At 41.1% G+C, this 23,939-nt stretch overlaps 1 protein-coding gene across 1 annotated transcript in view; it reads left to right on the top strand.

The window, feature by feature from the left end:
• Positions 1–20,489, top strand: part of DHX15 (DEAH-box helicase 15) — a 49,311-nt gene extending 28,822 nt beyond the window's left edge. The window contains exons 7-14 of the mRNA XM_030491575.1: positions 2,933–3,019; positions 5,166–5,315; positions 5,471–5,579; positions 6,715–6,906; positions 10,115–10,237; positions 12,270–12,460; positions 18,572–18,741; positions 19,924–20,489. Coding sequence (XP_030347435.1) covers positions 2,933–3,019; positions 5,166–5,315; positions 5,471–5,579; positions 6,715–6,906; positions 10,115–10,237; positions 12,270–12,460; positions 18,572–18,741; positions 19,924–20,041 — 1,140 coding nt within the window. The 3' untranslated portion in view covers positions 20,042–20,489. The remainder of the gene's footprint in view (positions 1–2,932; positions 3,020–5,165; positions 5,316–5,470; positions 5,580–6,714; positions 6,907–10,114; positions 10,238–12,269; positions 12,461–18,571; positions 18,742–19,923) is intronic.
• The last annotated feature ends 3,450 nt before the right edge of the window (positions 20,490–23,939 follow it).

The following is a 23,939-nucleotide window of genomic DNA, read 5'->3' as shown; positions in this document are numbered from 1 at the left end:
GAAGTTGATTGCAGAAAGCATTCAGTCTGAAGTCATGAAACTAATGCTGCAAGAAGATTGTATTAGCAAATGACTTAAATGAATGAAATTGCTTTTTGTTGATGAACAAGGAATAGCTCTGTGTATTTCATTACGTTTTCATTCATGTTTAAAACTGTGCAATTCAAAATAGGCAGTTCCTGGCTTTCCTGATAAGAGGGTAACAGATTCAGTCTGTAACTTTCATTATGTTGAACTGACAAAGCCAGTACCAGTGTCTTAAGAGGAAGACGCTCTCAGTGTAGGTACTATTTCATTACAAGAAAACTTGCCATGCTGGAACGATATTAACTGTAGACAAAAGCAGACACAAAATACATAAGCAATAATACAGTTCAGGCCCGTGAAGCCATTAGGTTTCATTTGTTTGGGTGTGGTTTTGGTGTTCTGTGGTGGTTTTTTTGTTGTTTTGTTTTGTGGTATGTGTTGGTTTTTGGTTTACCACTTCTCCTCTTTGTTTTGGCTGAAATGTTCTGGCTTCTGTGTTCTGTTTCTTAGCTCCGTAACAAATGCTAGCAATGAGTGAGAGCATGTCTGTGTGTTGTAAATTTGTTTAAATGTTTTAGGAGTCTTGGCGATTGAGGTATGTGAAGTAGGACCATGTATTGCTGTGCCTCCACTATCTTACAAAATGTCTGCTTTTGCACAGTCTCCTGCAGGAGTTGAACCTAGTTTTTTAGGACTACTGAGGAGAGAGCTAGCAGGAGGTCTGAATTGTTTCAGAGACTCTAATGGTCATAAAAATAAGTGAAGTGCTTGGTGAATCACTATCTCCTGAGCTTTAACTTTGTGAAAGAAAAGAAACATGCTAGAAGTTGTGTGGCATCTTGCAGCAGTAGTGATGGTAACAGCTAGTACTGGTATAGCTTGGTAACTTAGAGCTTCTTTTGTCTTTTAGGTGTGCTAGGCAAGATCAGCTATCATTGCAAGAAAGCTTAAGAGTAAAGATAAGGTTTAAAAAATGCTTTTAACTAGTTATGGCTAATCAGAGTATTTATACTGTGGAGGAAGATGAAGATGACTTAACGAGGAGCCTTTCTACTCCCCTTTTGTATCTTAGCCCTTCTTCCTTAAGCTGCATTTTGGTTTGTTTCAGGAGTCTTAAGCATTACTAGTTAATACACATGCAATATAGATACTATGTATATTTTAATATTCGAAGTAACTTGATTAAATCTCTAAAACCCTTTGATCTATCAAACTGTTAATCTGATACTTAAAAACATTTTTAACGTAAGCATTTCAGTAATTGCAAACCTGCAGTTAAAAGCTCATTAACTACAATTTATTATTTTACGTAGTGTTAATTTCATTTGTTTGATTTCCAGGTGGCTTTGTACATAGATCTGGGCTTGAAAGATGTGGCAGAATGGCAGAATTTCCTCAAAATTTTTTTTACTTATATTTCTTGTGGTTTTACACTTGTTAATTATGGTTTTTAAGTACTGTGGCATGAACAATCGAGATCTTTACATATGTCAGAATGACTGTATAAATAACTGCTTTTCCTCCTACCTTTGGAAAGTTCTGTGTGATCCAAGAACAAGTGAAATTGATGGACCTTTGTGCACTAAGCATGCTAATAGTGTTGAGTTATTGATATTGAAGTGTCCTAACAGAAATTGGTGATTAAAGGCAGGCCCAAAACCTTCTGATGCTGCTCAGTAATTCAAGTTCAATTTGAAGAGTCTGGATACGGATGGTTCTATACGTTAGTAGATCTGGAAAAAGCTGAGCCTTTTTAGATCAGTTACAGTCTCAGCAGCAAGCTGAATGTGACTTGACTGGCCTTGCAACACGGGAGATGCAACATGCATCTTCTTTGCAATTTTTTTTATGAAAGTGTATTGTGCTTTTGTGTCAGCACTGATCTCTTTGAGGAGCTCTAAGAAGGTGGAATACCTTAATTCCAAATCAATTTCAATTTTTTTTTCCACTGAAGTGTTGCTTTCAATATATAGTAGCATTTGGGCAAGCTTAGACCTTAAGTCTACCTAAGCAAGAGACAAGCTGCAAGCAACAAAAAGCAGGCTTGCAAAGTGATGAGAGAGGACGAAGAGAAATCAGCAGGATTATCAATCTAGTGCAGCCACTGGCTTCGTTGTGATTGTGAACTAATTGTTAGGGGTGTCTCAAATTTGAATTGCAAAACTGAAAACAATGATGACAGTGCTCTGAAGAGCATTAAGAAGTGAAATGTAAGTAGTATTCATGAAGTACGGAATGGGTTTTGGGTCTTTACTGAGGTAGCTGGTTAAACTTGCTAGTAACATGATTTTAACGGGGTCACTATTAGAATGAGAGCCAATGATATCTATAGACACCGTGTCGCTGGACGCACAGTTTAAAGGCTGGCAAATCAAGCCTCAGAACTTGGATATCACCTTTAATTTTTGCAAGACTTAAACTTCAGAAAGTTTATAAACATTTTAGAATGTAACCTTGAGTGTGTTTGAATATCTGGTAATTAAAAAAAAAAACAACCCCAAAGTTGAAATTAAATAATATTGCTCAGGATTTTAGAAGGAATGTGTTGATAACTGCTTTATTCCAAACAAAGTAAAAGAACATGCTGTGCTGGCACAGTTGTGTAACATTTGATATTATTTAACCTGTTTGTCGTGTTCAGGCTTTTAAAAAAGAAAAGTTAAAAAGATGGGATTAACAGGTGATGTTAAAGGGATTTGTGTAACTTGTCATTTTGCATCAGAGATCAGTGTTAATTTTGAGAAAAAAGAAACAGAAGAGCAAATGTTTTAATAACAAAAATCACTTTTCAAACACACATTATTGATGAAGTGAAGGAAGTGCTGGAAATCCTTGGTGCGAGACAGGTTCAGAGCTCTTCATCTTCAGGACAAAGCTGTTTCCTTACTATTTTATTTTTCTACAGGTTGTTGTGTCCACTAATATTGCTGAGACATCATTAACAATAGATGGTGTTGTGTTTGTGATTGATCCTGGCTTTGCAAAACAGAAGGTAAACACTGTTTAATATCCTCTTTATAGTAGGAAAGATACTGGAATGTGGTTTCCTCTTCCCTTTCTGAACACTGATAGGGTTTTTCCCAGTTGAAATCATGACCTTGGTTGGTTTAGGTTTTGTTTGGTTTTTAACTCATGCTAGGTTTGCACTTGGTCTGCAAACTTTACATTTCTAGAGCAGTCCAAAACAGTGCTGTGCAGAAGAATGTTACTTAAAAAAAGAAATGAAAAATTTTTAATCATGAGGATATTGAGAGTTAGGCCTGGAATATGGACTTCCTAGATACTTTAGAGAGGCTGGATTGCACCATGTGTCTGTGCTTGAGAATGCTCAGGTAAAACCGAGGAATTGTATGAAAGTAAATAAAAATGGTGCTAGGAGCCACGTCGTCTTTCCATTTGCGTTAGTGTAGAAAACTCCAGCACTAAAATGGAAAGAGAGAAGTAACACTTAGGGCACTATTGTTTCTCGTCAGTATTTATCATGTACTATTGTAGCCCTGAAGATTGTGATTGCACTTGTGCTGCTTGGAACATGATGGGATGTTCAGAGGAACTGATGTAGCTTGCCTGCAGAAAATGCAGTAACTAAGGGATAAAATTAGTTTAGTTTTTTCCACTAATTATAACTGTCATTATAACTTGGTTTCCTAGACTTTTCCTTTAATACTCACATGCACTGTCAGCCCTTTAAACTTTTGCAAATTGAGAGATATAGCAGCATGTGAGTACAGCCAATGCCTCTTCATACAGAAGTTTCGATCGCCGTTTAGGCTGAGGTGTGGTTGTTTTTTTTCTTCCACAAATAGTTCTTATACTGAAAGAATCATAGAATGGTTTGGGTTGGAAAGGACCTTATTAAGATCATCTCGTTCCAACCGCGCTGCCATGGGCAGCGATGCTTCACCCTAGACCGTGTTGCCCAAGGCTCTGTCCAACCTGGCCTTGAACGCTGCCAGGGTGGAGCATTTACCACTTCTTTGGGCAGCCTGTTCCAGTGCCTCACCACCCTCACAGTGAAGAACTTCTTCCTTATATCTAACCTGAACTTCCCCTGTTGTAGTTTAAGCCCATTAACCCTTGTCCTACCACCACAGTCCTTGATGAAGAGTCCCTCCCCAGCATCCTTTGTAGGCCCCCTTTAGATACTGGAAGGCTGCTATGAGGTCTCCATGCAGCTTCTCTTCTCCAGGCTGCACAGCCCCAACTCTCTCAGCCTGTCTTCATACGGGAGGTGCTCCAGCCTGTCTTCATACGGGAGGTGCTCCAGCCCCCTTATCGTCCTTGTGGCCCCTCTATGGACTTGCTCCAACAGCTCCATGTGCTGCTTATGTTGAGGACACCAGAACTGTACACAGTTATACAGAATACCTTCTGTAATAAGAAATTAACTTAGTGTATAAGTTTTATACCTATTCACACCAGGAGGGTGTTAAAACGTGGCCCAAAGAACATCTTCAACTGAAACTGCTAGCTGACTACTGCTTTTATTTTTGTAGAGTGTATTCTTTTCCATGAGCCCTATTGAGCTGGCAAGGCTGCTGTTTATGTACGACTGCAATGGAAATTTTACAGTAAATTCCAGCATATTTTTTGAACTGTGACAGTCTCCATGTACCCTTGAAATACAGCGTTGCTTTGTCATCAGTCTGGTTTTTACAGTTGCATTCAGCCTTAATGTTAGATTTTTCTGACCTCTAGAACATGGTTATTCAACGTTATAATTTTTATCAAGACAGTTTTTATTTTTCCTCATGGAATTATTTGAGCATCTAGAGTGTGTTTAGCATTCTACAGAACAAATTGGACACTTTCCTCCTGCCACAAAAATCTTATCTAAAAATACACACATGTAAGGAGGACAGAGAGCCTGGCAGGAGTTGTTAAGAAATGAACAAAAAGTAAATGCTGTTCTCGAGGCAGTTGTATTTGAAGCTCTTTGTCACTGATCCAGAGGCTCTTGTAGCCAATTTTTTCTTCTCCTTTCAGATACATGCAACGTGTGATTTCCTAGTCAAAAGCTGTTTGAAAATAAGTTTAAAGCACTTTGGTTTTTGGTTTTTTTTTTAGATAGTTGTCTCATCCATGGGCAATGTTCATTCTTCATCCTTCTTCCCTGTTCTGATTCCGCTTTCAAACAGGTATACAATCCTCGGATCAGAGTGGAGTCTCTCTTGGTGACTGCAATAAGTAAAGCTTCTGCTCAGCAGCGAGCTGGCCGTGCTGGCCGCACCAGGCCAGGCAAGTGCTTCAGGCTGTATACAGAGAAGGCTTACAAAACTGAAATGCAGGTAAGATGACTTTTTTCAGATTGCATGTAGAAGAACACCTGATCAATACAGGTAGTCGAGTGCCTTGCTAGCAAACAAAATCAGAACGTGAATGCTTGTGTAGTTTAAAATAACAAGTGTTCTGGATTTTCTTTTTTATCCTCTCCCTATCCCAGGACAACACATACCCTGAAATTTTGAGGTCTAACTTGGGATCTGTAGTACTGCAACTCAAGAAGCTTGGTATAGATGATTTGGTGCACTTTGATTTTATGGATCCTCCAGGTATGTGTTCCTGTTTTATCTTGCCTACTGTAACTGTTATGTTTTAACTGAAATCTTTATTTTGGGGAATATTTTATATCATAACATCATATAATGTATTTTGGTGGGGGGCTTTTTCACTTTTTTTTAATCCGCAAGGAATGTCTTTTTTTTGTCCTGAAATTTAGTGCTCTGTGTGTTACCAGAGCGAACTTATGTTTCTGTCTGTGTAACAACTTTAAATGGAACTGAGTAATCTACTGAATGTCCCTTACCTGCAGAGGGTAAGACAAAATTATGGGCATTAGAAAATCTGTTACTTGATGAGGTTTTTTACTTATAATCTTGATTACACATTTTGATTGTGCATCAGTTAACAACTGTAGGTAAATAAAACTGGCTAGCATTTTTAAAGCTGGATACATGTTTTTGGCTCAAACTATGAAGTTAATGTGTGTCTCCCTTCTAATAGTGTTAAATGTTCATACATACTTTAACTGGGTTATTTTGCTAATTAAAAATGTAGGTCAGCCATATTTAAGTACATCAAAGTTGGGTGCTTTTCTCCCTAAAATAAAAATGTTTTTTATAATCTAAGCTTTTTACTAGCTGTACAGAACAGTTACATCATTTGTGCTGTGCATTACGTATGGTACCTTAGCCAGAAAGCATTTTGGATTTCCTTCTGTTTTTCTTTGTGGAATGTAATACACACTCGCTATGAGGAACGCAGGCTTAGATTTGTGAAGGACTATAGATATCTAAAGTGGACATGGATGAGATTGTAGGACTGTATCCATCTATTTTGTGTGGAACAAGGGAAAGGGCATCAGCACGTGGCGGGGGGGGTGATATTACTGTGATAACCAGTGTTTTACAATTCCACTGCTGTCTGTATTTTTGAATAGCAGTAATCTTCAAATATTCAAACCTTTTGATCCAGTTAAGAGCTCTTCTAAATAAGTGACAGGCACCCACGCACCCATGTCTGGATGTATTTAACTCAATTTGGTAACAGTTTTGTGTTTGGAAGACAGCTGAAGGGAGAATGAAAAATAAGATGGCTTATAATAGTCTGTGCTTCCTCACTTTTTACTTATTCAGGTATTCAGAGCAGTTTGATTAATGTGCCTACCTGAATATTTTTTTCTTTCAGCTCCTGAAACTCTGATGAGAGCCTTAGAGCTTTTGAATTATCTGGCTGCTTTAAATGATGATGGAGACTTGACTGAGTTGGGATCCATGATGGCTGAATTTCCACTGGACCCACAACTGGCTAAAATGGTTATTGCAAGTTGTGACTACAACTGTTCTAATGAGGTCCTATCTATTACTGCCATGTTGTCAGGTAATAGCAGGGAAAGAGATACTAAACAAAATACAGATCTTCAGTTTGGGGAAAATTTGAGTTTTCCACATCAAAACCATAAACAATATACATATATTTCTAGTAAAATTAGAAATGTCTTTTAAAAACATACAGGTGTTTAATCAATCATTATGGGTTTACGTAGAAACCTTGAAGCGAGTGAATAGTAACATTAAGAAATTAACGTGCGTAAAATGGTCAAACAGTTTGCTCTGAACTTCAGTTAAAAGTGTATATATATATGTAAGTTGATGGGGGAGTGGTGGTAATCAGGCTAGTGGAACGGAGATTTCTCTTTAGGCTCATAGTCAGGAGCAGGAATGTCAGCTCAACCACTCTGTGTTTAAGGTGGTGAAATCTATTTTTGTATGGTGCATTCTTCTGCACTTTGATAAACCCCAGTATTTCCAAAACTATTACAGTGTAATTCATATAAAACCATGAGGTTGTACATGAAATGATGATACATTTTTCAGTGATTAAGTGGTAAAGCTGAAGAACAGTCATTACTTTTACAGGGAAGAAAAACTTTGGGGGAGGATGTATATTTATAAGGATTAATTTATGTGCACAGCTGTACTTTGCTGCTGCGTTCAGTGAATAGCACTGCATCAGAGCAGAGCTGCTGCTTGAGGGAGTTGATGAGGGAGAAATGTTATCAATCAAGCTGTGTATTTCATTTCCCAGTTGTGTAAAACTGACTTCATTTTGTAGTTAGCTGTCATAGGACAAGCACCAATATTTAGTCTTACGAAAATGGGGATTTCTTACAATTACTCTTTTGTCTTTTGGGTGTGCAATTTTAGCAGGCTCTGCACAGTGCAGGTGTGCTGCTTACATGTTTAACTTGGTTGAACAGATTAAACAAAATATGTTTTAGCTAAGTGTAAAATCTGTTGCTTCAGTTTAGCCTTACACTATGTTTATATGAAAGTTTTTAAGTGCAAGCTAAAATGTTTGTTGCAGAGTTATGATTGTTCAGACTCAGAGCAGATGGGCAGGGCAGAATCATCATAATTTTAATTAAATGGTAGGCTTAATTGCGGAGGTGGTGGTAGGTTGGTGCCTGTCTTTGTCTTCCCTTTCCCTCTTCCCCCCGATCTCTACTACAGAGCAGTGAGTCTAGTATCCTTGTCTGTGGTCTTAAACTGATTTGTCTTAGTCCTTTTCCTATTTACCTTTTCCCAGGCCATGATACTTTTTTTGTTGTTGTTGTTTTAAGGCACAATTAATGTCATAGATGAGATAAAAGGAAGTCGTTCTTTACTGCGAGGGTGCTGAGGCTCTTGCACAGGTTGCCCAGAGAAGCTGTGGATGCCCCTTCCCTGGCAGTGTTCAAGGCCAGGTTGGACGGGGCTTGAAGCAACCTGCTCTAGTGGAAGGGGTTGGAAGTAGATGATCTTTAAGGTCCAACCCAAACCATTGATGATAAATAAGGCCTTTGGGGGGGAGTAAGGGGGAAAGGATTGAAGGTGGTTAATGTATGGCTTGTCATCAAACTCTGCTCTGAAAAAAAACCCAACCAAACGAAACCCACTTTTTTTTTACCTTTTTTTTTTTTTTTAAAACCAGTGCATAACTCTATTTTAGGGTGTCTTAAGTCCCCATAAAGCTTGTCAGGCTCTAATAGCAATCCGTGTATTAATAGTTTGGACTGAATGGAAAAACTAGGTACCAGAAGAGAGTAGAGGATAGACTGAATAAATAGGCAGATTAAATGATCATACTTCATTTTGTAAGAGTTGTGGCGTCTTGCTGTGGTGTAGAAAGTGCTATTAGTTACTCCAAGCAGTGAGTTAAGCCAGAGTAATTTGGAATTTGCTTTTATTAGTCTAAGTTTGAAACGGAAATACGCTTTATACTTTCTCTTCTTTCAAATGCAGGACCCAAAATACAAGGTGTTTATTTTGCACCTGCATTTCCATTTTCTTTAGAGTGTTAGTCTTGATTTGTTACCATGTGATTCACTGTTGCAGGGTGTATTTTCCTCAAGTTCCATGCAGTATTCAACTCGGCATATTTCTGAAATGTAGCGTTCGGGGGTTTTATGGGAATTCAAGAATCAAGTCAAACTAACTCCCCACAAAAGGCACCTCATCTGTTAGTGCCAGTTCAGGTGCTAAGAGGCAGTCTCATGAGGTTGGTGGGCTTTAGTCCTGAGGAGGCTGATGTAGTCTAGTTCCAAGCAGCTGGAAAAGGGTAAAAGATTTTTAGCATCTTAATTTAATTGAAATTTAACCTCTTAAAAAGTACATCTACTTTAAAACCAAGCTGATTTTGTTTTCTTCTGTAGGTGTCTAAAGTGAGGGTCTCATAATTACATTTTGGGAATATTAGTATCGATATTACAAACCTGTAAGAACGACAGACCATGAGTTAAGCTGGCTGCAGTACTATTTGTGGCCTCTGGTAGTCTGTATTTGGAAAGGGAACGTTAAAACACAGTTTTTGGATTCAAGTCAGACTGAGTCAGACTTACGTAAGAATATAATGATGGAGAAAGCTCATCACATTGCAAGGGTGTTTTGTTTTGTTTTGTTTTTATTTCAAGTAGTGCCAAAGGACAGTTTAACCTTCCACCACTGCCGCTACCATCACAAGCTTTAGACTTATTAATACATTCATTCACATGTTTCTGTATACCAGTGCTGATAACAATACCATCTGGGGAAGAGGGCTTGACTTTACTGGTGTGTTCTTCTGGTAGCAGACTTGTGATAAATCTCATGTTTGTTTAGACTGTACTAGCGCAGTACAGTTTCAGAACTATCTTCACTCTCTCCGTAGAGGCTTTCTGAGAAAGCAGAGTTGCAATTAAAGCATTTTGTTACATGGGCTACTAACTCCTGGTAGAGCTATCAGCACTGGGTCTTGAGCCAAGATCTGTTTAGCCTTCCAGTATACATAGACAACCTTGATGGCCTTCAGACTAGAGATTTTAATGCCTACATATAGTTCTATTTAAATAATCAGGTACTCTGTAGCTTTGAAACCCTCTTGTCTTACAGATGTGGTTAGGTGTTGATGTACCAAATCATGGTAGTAAACAGTCCAAGATGCAGTTGGAGGCCATCCTGCCCTGCCCTATGCTCTGTGAACTGACCTAGCTAGGCCTTGTTCCTCTATCTGTGAATGCGTGACTCATCGATATGGGCGTTTGTGTTGGGCCCATACCAACCTTGTTTAGTCCCACAGTGTTTTGTTCGCCCCACGGAAGCAAAGAAAGCAGCAGATGAAGCCAAGATGAGGTTTGCCCACATAGATGGAGATCATTTGACGTTGCTGAATGTCTACCATGCTTTCAAACAAAGTAAGTGTGCACCTGCTTTAGCAAAATTGTTTGCAATAGTTTGTGCGGCCAGCTTTTGTTCCTGGGTTCCAAAGACAGATGAGAGGCTTGGGCTTGTTTTCCGAGCCATTCTGTTGTGATCTCAAATACTTTTTTTGTTTTGAGTATATAAAAGTTATTTAAGTGCCACTTGCATTTGGGGTGGAAGCAAACCCCAAAAACTAGCCAAGATATCATGTAATAAACTGATGAGTATGGAGGCAAGGCAGGCTTCTAAATCAGTGCTGGGTAACCTTGGACAGAAGGAAGTAAATGTGCCTATAATTAAGAAATATTGGAAGTTTGTTATCTGACATTAATTATACCAAAATCTGCTTTAATTGCTGAATTTTCAGGGAGAGCAGTGCAGAAAATACAGTGAATTTGAAGAATATGTTCACAGAACATATTTTTAATGTAGTTAGGAATTCTGTAAAAAGGCCTTGGGATGGATTGAGAGGTAAATGGGTGATGCATCAACAAGAAGTAACTTAAAGCCCTATGATAAATTTGTTTCATTTACCTCACTTTTGTGTAAGGTTTTTAGGGAAAATGTATGGTTCCTCAACAGTATATTTTTGCAGCTTGAAAAAGATGGGAATGAACAGGGCAAGCTAGGAAGAATGGCTACATAAGTGGCATGTTTTTTTAACAGTGACTTATCCTGGCGGTAAGGAAAAAGGTAACTTTGAACTGCCAACCAGGTTAACTTGGGTGCTCCAGTTGTATTTATCTGTAAGCAAACAAAAAAGCAAATGTCTTTTTACCCTGAGTAAAAAAGAAACCCAACTGGGCGCCCCTTCCTGCTGCAGCTTTCATCTAGAAATTTTGCATTGAAACAATCTAACACTTTATGTGGCAATCTAAAATAAAGGTATCTTCAGAGTAAAAGTCAAATGAAAGTATTCACAATTGTTTGAAACAATAGCTGAGAAACTTACACTACACATCTGTGAGTTGGAGGCATTTGTTGCTTGCTTTTATTAGCTTTTTAGTGAACAGGATTAAGTATGTCTTGCAGATGTTTTTTGGGGGGGAGATATTTCTGGAAGCCACTGCTTTCATGCTCAGGTTACTAAGGAATGGAATTATTTGGGGAATAATCTTTTGTTCACTTTCACTGTGAAATTGAGTAGGATTTCTGGGATGCAGGATCAGAAGACAAAACACTGCTACCGTATATCTAGAACAATATAAAACAGTTACAGATCATCTAACATGCACAGTTCAAATGGCACAAATGCTGCAGTACTTCAGTGATGATTCTGCTGGGTAGTGTACAAGAGCTTCAGCATTCATACTTAAGTATATTCTGTAATATAAAGCACAGAAAACTTGAACATATTCCTCACTGTGAAACCTTTTCACTGCAAATTAAGAATAGTCTCTGTACATGACTATTTAAGTTTTGTTAACACTGGTTTTGTTGGATTATTAAACTAACAAAGCTATAGAAAAGCATCATTTCAAAAGCGATAGAATTGGTAGGGAGAACTGGGTTTCTTGGTGTTAAACACGCACTTGTGTTTAAGGAGGGTTTGTTTCCTCAAATGCGGTGTAATTGTGTACAGTCTTCTTGTGTTCGTTGCACTCTGCAGTTAAAGATGGTGCAGTGTTCCTGAAGTTCAGTTCCATTTTACAGTGCAAATCAGGGAGATGAGTTTTCCAGTTGCAGGGTGTGATTTTATGCATTTATTTATTTATTTATTTTTTTAAATGTGTGAAATGTAGCGGGGGGGATATTTCAGGCACACATCAGTGATTGGGTGTATATTGTATTTGCGAGAGGGGAAAAAAAAGCTACTTTGTCCTGACCACATGCTTCCTGACTAGAAAACAATTTGGGCTCGTTATCTAATGATGACTGAATAAACCAAGAGCTCTTGTCATATATGAAAGCTTATAGATATTTTTTTTTTCTGGTTCATGTGACTGATAGATCAGTTGCTGTTTTATTTACTTGTTCTAATTGGATGAAATACTCATTTTTGATTCATGTGTTTTAATGTTGCAGATCATGAGTCGGTTCAGTGGTGTTACGACAACTTCATTAACTACAGGTCCCTGATGTCTGCAGACAATGTACGCCAACAGCTGTCACGAATCATGGATAGATTTAATTTGCCTCGTAGAAGCACAGACTTTACCAGCCGAGACTATTACATCAACATAAGAAAGGCATTAGTTACCGGGTATTTCATGCAGGTATGTGTGCATCCTTGTAGGGAACATAGTTTGGTGTTAGGTGGCTTTTAATGTTAGGATGGTTATTACAATTTATCAAAACTTTATGGATGTTACTTAAATGATAGATGGCTCACTCTGTTACCTCTTAGTCTTTGTTGGATTACTTGGGGCTTTCTCCAGTTGAACGTTCTTTAGGCAAATCTTACTTGGAAGAGAAGTTTTAGGCAGTCTTCCTCATGCCAAAATACTGTTTCTGGCATGACTAATCAGGAATTGGCTGCTAACTTCTGAATAACTGGGGAAGGAACTTCATACAGCATTTCAGAGTAACTGCAGAAATGTAGTTTTTAAATTATTTGTAATCCCATACAAGTAGGGGAGATATAGTTGTATATAAAAATTATATGTAGTCCTTGTAGGAGGAGAGTATTTTCTTTGGCATACATTTCCGTATTTATATTTCACTTTAAAAATATGTAAGTCACAAGTACACAAGTACTTTATGTACAAGTACATAAAAATATGTAAGTCACAAGTGCACATCTGTACTCTCAAGATGTATGCTGTTGGTAACTCATTTGCCTCCTGAACCAGGATGTATGGAAGCAAGTCCTCGCTGCTGCTGCCTGGTTGCTTTGCATTTCATGTTAAGCAAGTCTCCAAGCTAGAATGCAGGTTGAGGTTTTTCTTTGGGTGCTGGAGTTTTGCGTGTTTTGGTTTGGTGTTGGCTTTTTTGTTTGCTTTGTTCTTTGGTGGAGTGTTTTGGTGCCATAGTCCCTTAATGCTGTGTTTTTTCTGTTCAGTGTTTATCCCCAGGGCTAGAAGAGTCCCTTTGCTGGCTCTTGCAGATCCAGGAGTACAGAACCTTTAATGGCAGTCACTGTGTTCAGTCCTTGCTTTCAGCACCTATTCTCTTCATCTTTCTTGGGGATACCTTAGTACACAGTCCCCCCTACACCTTTAATGCTGTAAATCTTTTCAAAGACACTGTTGGGGCAGATAGATTTTTAGTCTCTACTGCTCAGGACGTAAAGATCTGACTTTACTGCTCTATTCACAACAAAAATGTAGGCTCACATAGATGAAAATAAAAGCCCTTCCAGAAGCCTCCTTGGGCTTCCATGGTCAACAGGTTGTTTAGTGACCCTATCACCTAAATAGTCTAATTGAATTTTTGGGCTGAATCAAGGGATAGCTATGGCAGACCTGGTCAAGGTGTTTGGAGTGTAAGCCATTTCACCAGTTTCTTTTTTGATGTGTTTGAGTCCATTTTATTTTGTTTTTTCTTTGACTCTTTAACGTCCATGATAGCGTGCTACCTGTTTGACCTTGGCTGAACCCTCTCATGAATTCCCTGTTGTTTTGAGTAACCTTCAGTAGAAAACTTAAAATATAAATACTCAAAAGAGATGTTGTTTACCAGCAGTTGAAGTACTTAAAAATGCAGTCTGTGTGCACATTGTGCTCTCTGTAAGCAGGTATTCGGGCTCTGGCATTTGGGGACCCGTGTTCAGAAAACCCTGTAATGAAATGCATACATCGTTCTTTGTCCTCTTGGTACAGTGCGTGCATGGAGTGCCAAGTCTGAGCACTTGCACAGTGTGTGCGTGCGCTGTAAATAGTCTTTGCAGGTAAAGTACTCCAGTCTGTGGGCAACACATGGCAGAAGTTGTTTCTTCAAACTTCTTAAGGTTTAAGTGGAGTGTTAAAACCAGTAGCAGCCCTTGTTCTGAAGTAGTTCTCATTGCCGGTGTTGTTTTATACTTTAGTAATGGCCTCTGTGTCCTAAAAACAGTCACCAAATCTTACTGTAGAAATTCCTGTAGTAATCAGGACCTCTGGTTGATGTTAGGATCCGTATTAACTACTGATATAGTACTAATTATGTAATTAGTGTTGAGTACTGTAAATTTGCCTTCAGTCGTGTGTCAGTGACTGATAAATGTGGAATTTCTGCTGATGACACATCATCTCTTCACCCTTCATATTTAAATGCAAACTTGAATTCCAGTAAATCCTCAGACAAGCAGAAGGAGCAGTAAAATAAGTTAAAAATGCCAACAATTCTGTGTGCAGAAAAACTTGTGGAAGGATAGGTGCTGCCAACAAGTTCAGTGTCTTACAGAATTCTTATGTCCCTGGATTCTTCTAGGTTTTGTTATGAAAAATGTTTATTTGCTTTTTTCAGTAACTGTTTCTGTATCGTGCATCAGAATATGCAAACTATATGTAAAATAGAGCAGGAGTGTAAAATACACCAGGGAAATGCTATTTTCTCAATGCTTCAGTGCTAGATATATCCTGCCTTAAAAGAGAAGGATTGAAAAATTGTACAACTGTAACCCATCTGTAATTTGGCAACAAAACTCAAGAACTGGGTGTAGATGATTATTTACTCAGCAGAGGTAGGAAAACTAAGCTTACAATTTTTAAAGCGTTAATAGAGGTGTAGCTGAAATAAGTGTGTGGTAAAGACTAAGCAAAAGTTATGCTGCAGGAAGTAAGTTAAGGAAATTGTTACAGTTGAATTGGAAAAGGCAAGCAAATGCCAAAGTATCTTAAAGATGAGTCATCTTCATCCCAGTGATTTTTTTTTTTGTTGTTTTTGAGATTGGTATTACCAGTTTTGTTAGGCTTTTGTCATTTTATTTCTGCTCTAGTACTGAAGGCAGAACAAGAATTGATAGTTGGAAATTTAAGTCAGAATTTAAAGGTGGATCTAAGTCCTGTGGTGTCTTCAAATCAAGCCTGGAACCTTTTTTGGAAAACATGGCTTGGGATCACAGGGTATATCAGGGTCATTAGAGAGGATGAGTCTCAGTGACCTGGTGCTCTGCAGGAATTTAGATGTCAGATGATTGGACTACTCCTCTTCCCATCTCATTCTTGCTACTATTCAATCTTTGGTGCTATTCTGCGTATAGAATGATGTATACTTTGAAGTCTTTACATAATCAGGCTCCTACAACAATAGAAAGGTAATAAAATAAACCTATGACACGAAGGTGGTCACCAGTGCATTTAATGGTATTCATTTGCTCTTCAAGAATGCAGAAGAATGGTTTAATTTTTTTAATAGGTTCAGAAACACTTGCATGCTCTGCAAGCAGAAACCCAAGCAGCCGACATTGCTCCTTTGGTGCATGTTAGCATTGTTTTTTCAAAAAGACGAGAAACAACAATTCCTCTAAACTGTCAAGACCAGCCTGCCAAGATCTGTAGCCTTAAATCTAAAAAGGGTTGGATCTGGCAATACTCTTCCTGCTTTTGCCCTTTTAAATGCATTTGGATTGACAGTGTTTGGTTAAAGACCCCTGGTTGGGCTCTCTAGGTTCAGTGACACGATGGATAATCCATAAGCACGAGCACACTTAAAATTTCAGAGGAGGGTGTGCCATTCTTAATGAAATCGTGGCATCCCTGAAGCTCTCTTAGGAGAACTTGAACTAAAACCTTTTCCTGTGGTGGCCACTGTTTCCGCGGGGGTTTGTCATGTTGATAAAAGCCTTGTAATTGTCTCTTAAGTGATCAGCAGGTGGCCTTTTTTGGTCTGCAGAGCAACCTGGGCTGGCTTGGCTCTTTATGATCCTTTGAGAGTCGTGTTTGTGTAGCTCCTTATAGTAGTCAATAGCGTTAATAGCTTTCCCCTCCATTTACAGCCTCATTCTTTGTTCAGGTAGCCTAACTCACAAATGTGTTGTACTAATACATGATGGATTCGTTGATGATTGCAGGGTTCAGGTGTGTATTTTGCTTACTGCCACCACTCATTGAAAAATGAGCCTGTTTGTATGATACTGTGGTTTCTGTGGAAGCTCATGCTGCTTATGCTCTGAAAAACACAGAATCATCACCAAAGGATTGGTTGAGGTTGGAAGTGACCTCTAGAGGACATCTGGCCCAGCCACCACTACATATACAGGCACTGGGGTTCAGAGGAGTGTATGGTATATGCTGCCTCCCATGGGTCCTTGTTTGTTCCCTTACCTCAACCTTGCTGCTTGCCCAAGCCCTAAATTCTAGCTTCGTGACCTGGCAAGCCACTTCCCCCTTTGGAGAAGCAGCAGAGCTGGCGCTCAGCGAGCTGTGCGGGAGCAGCTCGGGCCGGGAGGGAGCAGGAGGATGCAGTGGCTGGCTGCTGGAGCGTCATGGCCTGCGGTGCAGCCGTAGCGTCACTCCGCGTGTTTTGTGATGCCGTTGTCATTGCCGGGCCTGAAATTCTGCGCCAATCCGTGTGCTCACAGCAGTGCTTTATAGAATCTAAATAGGATAAGTACTGTAGCTCAGTGTTAGCTCGGGATCTAAATAAGTCACAATAGTGTGTAACCACTTAAAAGAGACTTATCCCTGATATCCGTGTTCTAAGGAAACGTATTTTTCTTAATTGGGGTTATTCCAGTCCCTGTCCTTCCCTGGAAGTCAAGAGCCAACTGTACTTCTCTGCAGAGTTTCTTTTTCTTTGGCTATGCTTAGTTAGTTAGTTCTGAATCTTTTTTCCTTAGTTCAGAATTACACAAAATAAACAAGAAATACAGTGATTTTCCATGTCATTTCTAATGATAGTAATCACATGTATTTGGGAAAGCTAGTTGATAAAACTTCACTGTTTTAATACATCTGAGTGAGACCGAGGTGCTAAAGGTAAATCGTGTTGGTTTAAATTTAACAGCGAGCTGTTTTCTAGAATGAAACCTAAATAAATGAATTGTTCTGTGGCAGATGAGTGTCTGCTCCAGGCTGGTTTGCAGGTGTACTGCTACTTAATTTCGCAAATGTTGGGTTGAGTTGGATGAAATTAAGCCTAAATGGTTACAAACAGAGTGCTGTTAATCTCCATTGAAAACAGCCTCTGTTGGCTCCCTGGACTTGAAGTAAGGTAACAGCGTTATCGCTAAGATCTTGGGTGAGAAGATTTGCAGACCATTGAAATACTTTGTTCCACTCCTAAAACATGTTCTGGATATTAATGTCATAAAATATAAAAGGGAAGCACACTCAGTGTGTTACTAAGGAGATAATTCTGACTTTAAAATTTGAGGTAGCTATTGCTTTAGAAGTCCTGGGATTTTAATCTAGTAGGAAAAGGTGAGATATAGCAAGGAATTAGGAAAACAAGGCAGTATACAGCCTACATTAAAGGAAAGCAGCTAACGATGACCTGATTAAAAATGGCTTTCAACATCTTTCAGCCATTGTCCATCCTGCTTAATCTTTTTATGGTATTTTTGTGTGCGTGTGTGTGTATATATATATATATATGTGCAATGAAATAAGTACTGAGGTCATCTTGAATTGCGAGTATCAAAAGGTTAATTTTAGTTACCTGTTCTGTTAGATTAACTGTTCTTACAGAGGATATCCTTCTAAGGATAACTGTCTGCTTCCCCACAAATCTTAATGAGCTAGGTATCAGAGCATCTCAAGTGAGTGAGGCATTATTCCCTTTCATAGAGCAAGAAGCTTAGTCAGAGAGAGGTTAATTGATTTTCACCAAGGTCACAGCAGAAGTGTGTTGCTGAACCTACATTTTCCAGCTCTGAACCTGATGCTGTAACGAGGCTGTTCTTATTTCTGACATACCAAACTTCCCATTCTTACTGGACTGATGTTTTTCAGGCCACTGTGTAAGAGGATTTGCACAACAATACATGCATCAGTAGAATTACTACTGAAACACTGCACTAATAAGAACTTGAAAGGATAACGTTGTGGCTTCCTGGTCCCACAGTAGCTGCTGTGATGAAGTGCTTGAAGCAGGTTTCTGTAGTGGATCACGGTTGACTTTGTGGGATGTTACAAACCTGTCCAACAGATACTCCCTTCTTATACTGCTCTTTGCTTTGCCGTTGTTCTAATAATGATTCTTCTCTTTGGGTGATAACTATTTTTGTACGTTGCTTGAATTGTGTATTAGAGTATACACTTACCATGGCAGTTAGCAGAAACATCTGGCATCTTGATTGTGTCTATAAAAAAGCCTGAATGGTTGAAGTGGTCAAGTAATGTGCCAAATTTAGATGAGGTTTGAAAGTTGGGATACTGTGTTTTGTGTAGAACACTTGAGAGTCGGCTTCAAATCACTTCACTTAAAAATTGCCTGTGGTAATGGAAGGATGTCTTTGTCCCTAGGTGGCACATTTGGAACGGACGGGGCATTACTTAACAGTGAAAGACAACCAGGTGGTGCAGTTGCATCCCTCCACTGTTCTTGATCATAAACCAGAATGGGTGCTCTACAATGAGTTTGTCCTTACAACAAAGAATTACATCCGGACATGTACAGACATCAAGCCAGAATGGTAAGCCAGAAGTCTTAAAACAGTCATGACCTACTGTAAAGCTCTTGGTTTTCTTTCTCGTTTTTTAAATTGAGGCAATTCCTCTCACTTTTCCTGAAGCTAATATTAGAAAACGGTCAGGGGAACAGTAATGGTGTGGACTTGTGGTCTTGCAGATGATTAAAGGTTTTCTTTGTGGATACTTGTTCCAGTCTGTGGGAGTTGTGTGTGAAACTGGCCTCTGTGCAGTGCACAGGGAAATGCTTGCCTTAAACCCAGTGACTGTAGTACTCCTGCTGGGAAGGAGCTGCTTGGAGGTGCTAGGTTCGGGGAGATGTCCTAGTGCCCACTTGTGTGCTTAAGAGATACCAGTGGATGCTTTTGTTCTCAAGATCTAGGTCCTCTCTTGGCAGTAGGTATGTTAATTTTTCCGGAAGGATGTGAACAGGATTCAGTGCTTTCTTAAGAAGGAAAGAGGTACAGCCTGCCTTGTCATAATATTTATCTGTCAATAGAGTGTATATCGAGGAAGTTAGAGGCCTGATCTTCTGCAGACAAGCAGAGATCTGAATCATCTTGCCTGTCTTTAAGGTTGTACTTAAACTGCCGAGTTACAGGCTTTGGGGGCACGTGAGGCTCTTCAGTTGTTGAAATCGTGCTGTTGTGCAGAAAGAGTTCACAAATTTGTAAGTCGTAAAGCATAGCACATATAGCCTGCAGTATTTTAATAGAAAAGATTTGAATCCTTCCTTAGAAATCCTTTTCTTGGGAAGCGCTGCATAGCCTAAAGGCAGGATCCTATGGCCTTGGTTGTGTTTTTAAGCTTAAACCAGTTAAGCTTCAGCTGTGCTCTTGCACAAATGGGTATTGAGGTGGGCTCTGTTTCCTGTGGGCTTCTACCTGGAGCAGCAGCTCTGACTGCAGGAGCTGCTGTGACACATACTGAGACAGCAGCGAGGGGCTGCGAGGGACACGTGGCTGAGCAGCAGCATCTCGTGAGGCTTGCGCGCGCTTTCTTGCCTTGGACTCGGGTGCTGCCACAGCGTGGGACTGAGATGTAAATGTGTGTGAAACTTGCATTGATCTTAGCATCACAGATGGGCTGAAAATGAGGGATAATTGTTGTTTCCCTCAGCTGCAGAGTTTCTGTAGGATGCATCTGAAAGTTTGAGTATTAGTAACAAACTTTTGCTTTCTTGACAGGCTGGTGAAAATTGCCCCACAATATTATGACATGAGCAATTTTCCACAGTGCGAAGCAAAGAGACAGTTGGATCGCATCATTGCCAAACTTCAGTCCAAGGAATACTCACAGTACTGAATTTATGCTTTGAACTGAAGTTACTCAGAGGACAGCTTTAAGAGATGAAAGGATTCAAAGTTCAAGTTGTGCTCTTCACTTTGGTTCAATAATGGCCTTTATTTGAAAGCTTTTTAATTTTTCTTTACAGTAAATATTCCATTCTGATTTCATAAATTAAACATTTATGCCTCCCTTTTGTGTTGACACTGTAGCTCATACTGGAAAAGCTAATCAATGTTTTGCAGTTTATTGAAAGTAGTTCTATATATAACAATGTTATAAGCATTTCTTTAGAAATGGTTGAAAATGCTTCTAAAAATGTGATTATCGACCATGGTATGCATGATCGTTGTAATTGTTGACATTCCTTTTAGAAGTTGTGAAATGTTACAACTTGTGCTTATGTAGACACAATCTTCGGCCTCAGTACGAAGGTACTGACTTCAATAAAGTCTATTTATACTAATTTGGTGCCACACTATGTCAGTATTTCTGTTGCTTTGACCAGAAGGTGAGAAGCTGAGGAGCCAGGTAGTGCCCCATGGAACTGCTGCTTTCCTGACGCGGCGGTAGTTAAGGATTTCGGTGTTAAAAGTGCAGGTGCTGCAGGGGCAGGTCATGGTGATTTGGGTACAGTGCGTACAGTGGTGATCCCTGGCAAACTTGCTTAAATTATGTAGGAAATAGTTTTAAAGATGAGATGCAGATGTTTCTGGAGGTTGCCGCCTTCCGACATACTCCTGGATCTTTCTTGGACAGAGCTGTAGTCGCGTCCTGTGCAGTGTCTGTGGCCAGGTGTGTTCAGGTGCAGGTTAGGATCAATACAGACAAGAGCACCAGTGGCACTGCCGGACAGATACCATTGTGTCACTGTACTTTTGTAGTGATTTTTAGTGAAATACAATCTGACTGCATTTTCAGTTTGGGAAAGCTTATCCCACGTGGAATTTGTAGTAAGATTTGCTCACAGGGCTGGAGCACCTCTCCTGTGAAGACATGCTGAGAGAGGTTGTTCAGCCTGGAAAAGAGAAGGCTCAGGGGAGACCTTAGAGCAGCCTCCAGTGCCTGAAGGGGCCTGCAAGAAAGCTGGAGAGGGGCTTTTGACAAGGGCCTGTAGGGATAGGTCTTGGGGGATGGCTTTAACTTGGAAGATGGTAGATTTGGATCAGATATTGGGAAGAAGTTACTGTCCCAGTGTCTCAGGTGCTGAGGCCCTGGCATGGGTTGCCCAGAGAAGCTGTGGCTGCCCCATCCCTGGCAGTGTTCAAGGCCAGGCTGGACGGGGCTTGGAGCAACCTGGTCTAGTGGAAGGTGTCCCTGCCTATGGCAGGGGGTTGGAGCTAGATGATCTTTGAGGTCCCTTCCAAACCAAACCATTCTGTGATTTAACTTACTTGGTCAGATTTCAGTTCCTCTCCCTGGAATACTGAGGTTTGATCCTTCTGACAAAGAGGAGTTGGAGCAGCTCTTGCCCAGGGAAGCTCCCCTAGAGCAGGAGCTGTGCAGTGCTGTGCTGTGGGGCTGGGGGCAACCCTGGGCTGTGTTTGGAGAGCTGGCAGCTAACCTGTTAGACTGATCTGGGGCACTGATCCTTGGGGAACCCTGTTTAAATCATAGCAGTTGCCTATGAAATTACTTGGAATCAGTAATACCAGGGTTTGCTTTTTTCTTAATTGCCATTTATGTGATGGGGAGCAGAGAAGTTTTGTGAACTGTTAGCGGTGCAGACAGTACTGTGAAAGAGAACGTCTGATGATTAACGCTTGAGTGAATTTGTGCTACACATTGGGGCTGGGGGTGCCTCAGGTTTTATAAGTGAGGGGGGAATCTCCCCTACTTCGGGTGCTGTGGGATGGGTCTGAACTTCCCTGCCTTATGAAATGGTTCTCAGTAGGAAGGAGGGAGGTCGATTCTGTAGGATGTTGAGTTGGATGAAGTTTTCTGGTGGCAGTTACATAGTGTTTATTTTAAAACATGGGGATCCTGAGCTGAAGCGAACTGCTTTCACACGAGTGCTCCTAAAGCTGTGTTTGGTTTGGATCCCTGCTCGAGGGTACCTGGGGTTCACTCAGTACGTGGGGTTTGCCCCTCCTGCGGGTGGGGGGCACTCTGTGCCGTGCTGGACGCTGGCTGCTCCCCAGGTACCCATGTCTGCAGTGTCTGTGCAGCCTTCAGCTCACGGGTGCTGCGCTGCTGGCTGCCCGGCTCTCCCGGGCACAGCGAGGTGCACAGGCACGGCTGGTTCTCGGTGCGAGGCCCCTTGAGGACCCCAGAACCAGGTGGCAGAAGCTGCCGTGGGGCTGGTGTGTGCGGATGGGGAGCAGATGGCTGTGGTTGCCAGAGGAGATGACACGGGAGGGGCTTGGGCCTGGTGTTCTCTTTTGTAGCTGTCATACCCGCAGAGTGCTCGGGTGGTGACAGCTGACCTGGGCTCTCTCCTCCGTCCTTGCTGTGAGGAATGCCAATCCTGCCGGCCGGGGGAGCGGCCCCTGGCAGCTGCACAGCCCTCCCATCTCCCAATTAAGCCAGTGGCACCTGTGCGAGCCACCGAGAGGTGCTGGGTGCACCCGTGTCACTGGTTTAATTGGAAGGTTGTCAGTGTCCCAGCTGTCACTAGAGATGGAGCAGGCCCCCTGCCTGCTCCCCTCCTGGCAGCCGCGGGAGGCAGCTCTGCTGGCGAGCATGCTGCAATCTGGGCAACAGCAAAGCTCAAGCATCCGGGGATCCAGCAGATGGGACACTTGTGTGTGTCACTGATTCCCTGGAAAATGCTCTTCTTCCTGCAGAGCAGGCAGGCAAAGCGCTCGCAATGCTGAAGTTTAGGGCTGAGGCGTCTTCTCATGTGGGACTGTGTGTGCTAAATGCACAGCTGTTCCTCACTAGTGAGCGATCCTGCAGTGGAGAGTGGCTCTGGGGTTGGAGTGTGTGAGGGTCTGGGGCTGTAACATATGGACTTGCTTAAACCACTGTGGGTACCTTAAAGCTACTGTGAATTTCACTGTGTTTTTTAATGTAACTTTGGAGCCACGTAGCAGTGGGGAGCGAGTTACCCAAGAAGTAATGCTCCCTCTCTGAAGGACTAATGAAAGGGACAGCATAGCTTCTCCGAGAGACATTTTTTAGGTCCTGAAGGGAAACCGTATCAGGAGCCGTCCTCTTGCCTACAGCTCCTGGAGGATACAACAGATGGACACAGAATAACTTGGGTTTGAGAACAGCCCTGGGGTTTTTGTGAGTTAAGTGTTGAAAGGCAGAACCTCATTCACATTTTTCTGGTGGAGAAAACTCAAAAAAGGCTGCCTGGAGAAGTGAAAGGAGACCGAGAAGGCAGTGTAGGAGTGAGGCTGCTCTATCTGCAAGTATATGAAGGTCTCCACCTCCCTCGGTTAAAAACAGCCACAGCCCTGCTCATTACCAGAGCTTTGGGTTTGGCCGCTTGTGCTGTGGGCTGCAGTAAGTGGGGGGGAAATTGGAAATTGCAAAATATACAAGAGTTTGCTCTCATCAGATAGAAACGCAGCGCCCCTGTGTTCCGTTCTGCCAAGTGCCACTGCTGACTGAAAGGTCCTGTGGCTCTTCGCTGGCCTATGGAGGTGCCTCGCCTGCCCCTGCTGACTCCAGCTGTTTGCTGCGTTCCCTGCCTTGTCAGTCACTTCAGAGCGTGCAAACTGTTAGCAAGGGTGTGAGCATGGCTCTTCTGGAGCGCTGAGGCATTGCTCCCATAGGCTTGCTTGGTTGTTGGCTCTGGAACAACCTACAAGGAGAAGCAATGCTTTGTTACTACAGTGCTTTTTTTTTTTACCAGAGAAATTCTGGTGTGTTTTTGAAAATGCAAGTTTATATCAAATAAACTGTTTATAGTGTGGGGCTTTTGGAAATACAGAATGGATTAGATGATAGGAGAATAGTACAGTGA

Source organism: Strigops habroptila, chromosome 7, assembly GCF_004027225.2.
Source record: "Strigops habroptila isolate Jane chromosome 7, bStrHab1.2.pri, whole genome shotgun sequence".
NCBI lineage: Eukaryota > Metazoa > Chordata > Aves > Psittaciformes > Psittacidae > Strigops > Strigops habroptila.
Note: the sequence above shows the minus strand (reverse complement) of the source record. Positions and strands in the feature narration are given on the sequence as shown.